The sequence below is a fragment of the Octopus bimaculoides genome, chromosome 29 (genome assembly GCF_001194135.2).
Source record: "Octopus bimaculoides isolate UCB-OBI-ISO-001 chromosome 29, ASM119413v2, whole genome shotgun sequence".
Taxonomy (NCBI): Eukaryota; Metazoa; Mollusca; class Cephalopoda; order Octopoda; family Octopodidae; genus Octopus; species Octopus bimaculoides.
This window is the reverse complement of record NC_069009.1, coordinates 1951502-1954836: the sequence shown is the minus strand read 5'-3', so window position 1 is coordinate 1954836 and position 3335 is coordinate 1951502. Positions and strand designations below refer to the sequence as shown.

At 44.6% G+C, this 3335-nt stretch overlaps 1 protein-coding gene across 1 annotated transcript; it reads left to right on the top strand.

The window, feature by feature from the left end:
• The first annotated feature begins 1808 nt into the window (after positions 1-1808).
• LOC106879074 (thioredoxin domain-containing protein 9) lies at positions 1809-2626 on the top strand. The gene has a single exon (XM_014928504.2). It carries the CDS (start codon positions 1842-1844, stop codon positions 2469-2471), a length of 630 nt encoding a protein of 209 aa, XP_014783990.1. The 5' UTR covers positions 1809-1841; the 3' UTR covers positions 2472-2626.
• Positions 2627-3335: the final 709 nt, after the last annotated feature.

Here is a 3335-nt window from a genome sequence, read left to right as displayed (position 1 = left end):
AAATTAAGTACCAGTGTAATCAACTCGTCCCCTCCCCCCTCATGGCAGCCCTTTATTTATCGACCCCGAAAGGCTGAGAGGCAGAGTTGAACTCAGAACGTAAAGGCAGACGAAATACCACTAAGCATTTCACTGGGCATGCTAACATTTCTTATTTCTTTATTGCCCACAAGGGGCTAAACATAGAGGGGACAAACAAAGGGATTAAATCGATTACATCAACCCCAGTGCATAACTGGTACTTAATTTATCGACTCCGAAAGGCTGAAAGGCAAAGTAGAATTTGAACTCAGAACGTACAGACAGATGAAATACTCCTAAGCATTTCGCCCGGCGTGCTAATGATAAAGAAATAACTATTTCTACCCTAGGCACAAGGCCCTGAAAATTTTTGGGAAAGGGACTTGTTCATTACATTGAACCAGTGTTTCACTGGTAGTTAATTTATCAACCCCAGAAAGACGAAAAGCAAAGTCAGTCTTCGCAGGATCTGAACGGAGACCTTGGCATGCTGTGGTTGCTGATGCGCAGACATGCACTCAGGCTACGGCATCTCGAGCATTTCCTGGACGGTGAACAAGGTGTGGTCGCGTTTCGTCAGACACGATTTTCCGCCACTTGTCTCTTTAACAGAGCTGCAATCTTGGATCAAACGTAGACAGAGAAAGAGTGCTTGGCATCTCGAGTGCCGCCAAGCTCTCACTGCTCTCAGCCAGACGGGCAATGCGATTGGTAGTAGTTCCACTCTAGCGTTCTATAGAGGTTTAGTGGAGGAAAAGTGCAACGACGTTCTTGGGGAAACTCTAGGCGTCAAAGATAATCAGTTAAACAGTCTGTTCGGAAGAACTTTCGGGCTGGGGCCCATGGATAACTTCCAAAGGTCCCTCGCCTAGCAGTTGTATTGAGGGGCGTTGCCTGTTTGAGATAAACTCTACCGGCATGAAAGTGCCGTCAGGCGGGCCTGCTAGAGGTGCACTCAGAGCAACAAAACCGTTTTGCATGCACTCGTCCAGTGCCCGAGTATTGCTGACCTGTGGGTTTATGTCAAACAGCTACTGTCACGTGTAGAACGGATCCGGCTATCAGCTGAATCCATAGCGAAGATTGACCCGCCGACCTCCTTTAACCGGGAGGGCAAGGCAATTTTCCTATGTCAAGTGGCTGCAGCGAAAGAGGTGGTATGGTGGACACGTTTGAAAGGGCTAAAGTCAGACACTTTCCTCTTTGGCCAAGGCCTCATCAACTTTTTCAAGTTCCACTTGAAAAGGAAGATGAGAGTAGAGAGGGAAGTGCTGTCTCATTGCAAATTTATTGCAAGGTGGGTGACTGATGGAAGAATGGCCAGTATAAACGGACCAATTCTGAGAATACACCTGTAGAAAAAAAAAAAAAAAAAAAGGTAATATAAAAGGAGAAGGGGTTCTCTACCCCCTTTCTTATTTTCTGACCAGGCTTTTATGGGTTTTTCCATGTGTAACCTTTCAAAGCGCCTCCCCCTATTGGGGGTTTTATTTGTTATATTTTTTGCTGTTATTATTGTTTACATGAACGTTTTCTTTTTGGACAAAACCCTTTGTAACCTTTGCCCTGTCTTTGTCCTTACATGTTTTTTGATTTATATTAGCCCTTGTGGCCAATAAAACAAGAATTAATTATAGGAGAGTATTGTAGTTCGCTTGAAGCATTGTGTATTGTTTGTAAAGAAAAGTTTAGGAAGGTATAACAATGCAATATAGAACAAAAAATGGACTGTATACCTGTTGTAACTTGGTAAGAATTAATTAATTAAATTAATCATTATTCTCATGTCTTTTTAAAATTTATTCTCACAGGATCAACTGATGAAGGCCGTGGAGATGATTGAAACCCATGTGGACGCTCAGTTACAGAAACTGGACAACATGGACGAGGACGACTTCATGGTCCTTCGCAGACAGCGCATGATGGAGTTGAAACAAAAGCAACAACAACAAAAAGAATGGTTAGAGCAGGGCCATGGCGAATACACGGAGATTGCTGGTGAACGAGAGTTCTTTGACGAGTGCAAGAAAAGCAAACGTATCGTGTGCCATTTTTACCGCGAGTCGACGTTCCGATGTAAGATTGTCGACAAACACCTAAAGATTTTGGCTCCTCAACACTTGGAGGCCAGATTCCTAAAGTTAAGCGTCGAGAAATGCCCGTTCCTTGTGGAACGCTTGAAAATCAAAATCTTGCCCACCATCTACGTTGTGGTCGATAACAAGTCCGTCTGTCACATCCGCGGTTTCACCGAGCTGGGTAACACGGACGAATTTCCGACAGAGGCGCTGGAGTGGCGTCTGGGCCAGACGAAGGTGATCGACTACGAAGGAGAAATGCCTTCGGTAATAGGCGGGCCTTTGAAACCCAAAGTTAATATCAAAAAGACATCCAAGACAATTCGGAACAACAATGATGATGACTACGATGACAGTGAAGACGATTGGTAGCAGATGTCAAAACCACCAGGTTTGGGGCACATCTAAGGGGTGGGTCTGTCCTTCTCTCTTTCTCTCTCTCCCTTCTTAATTTTTTTTCCTGTCCCCTTCCGTTACTCTGGGGTAGGCTCTGATAATAAAATATTACCATTTGTTTCATTTTTTAACTGGTTTTTCTTGTTAATTATTATGTTTTACTTGTTAACGTTGTATAGGCACAGGTGTAGCTGTGTGGTAGAAATGCTTGCTTCCCAACCACATGGTTCTGGGTTCAGTCCCACTGTGTGGCACCTTGGGCAAGTATCTTCCACTTTAGCCTTGAGCCAACCAACGCTTTGTGAGTGGATTTGTTTGTTGGCACTCCGTCGAGGGTTCCAGTTGATCCGATCAACGGAACAGCCTGGTCGTGAAATTAACGTGCAAGTGGCTGAGCACTCCACAGACACGTGTACCCTTAACGTAGTTCTCGGGGATATTCAGCGTGAAACATTGTGACAAGGCTGACCCTTTGAATTACAGGTACAACAGAAACAGGAAGTAAGAGTGAGAGAAAGTTGTGGTGGAAGAGTACAGTAGGGGTTCGCCACCATCCCCTGCCAGAGCCTCGTGGAGCTTTTAGGTGTTTTCACTCAATAAACACTCACAACGCCCGGTCTGGGAATCGAAACCGCGATCCTATAACCGCGAGTCCACTGCCCTAACCACCGGGCCATTGCGCCTCCACTAGTGGATTTGGTAGAAACAAGTAAAAGAAAGTAAAGTGTATCTTGGACTACACTATCTGATGTGTTAGTCTTGATCTTGCAGACACGATCAAAGAGGTTTCAACTATGATCATCCTTTTTTATTCAGGCATTGTGTATCTAGGAGTACATT

Coding starts and splice junctions, on each gene's coding strand:
- LOC106879074 (XM_014928504.2), top strand. CDS start 1,842: ATGAAGGCCGTGGAGATGATTGAAACCCATGTGGACGCTCAGTTACAG.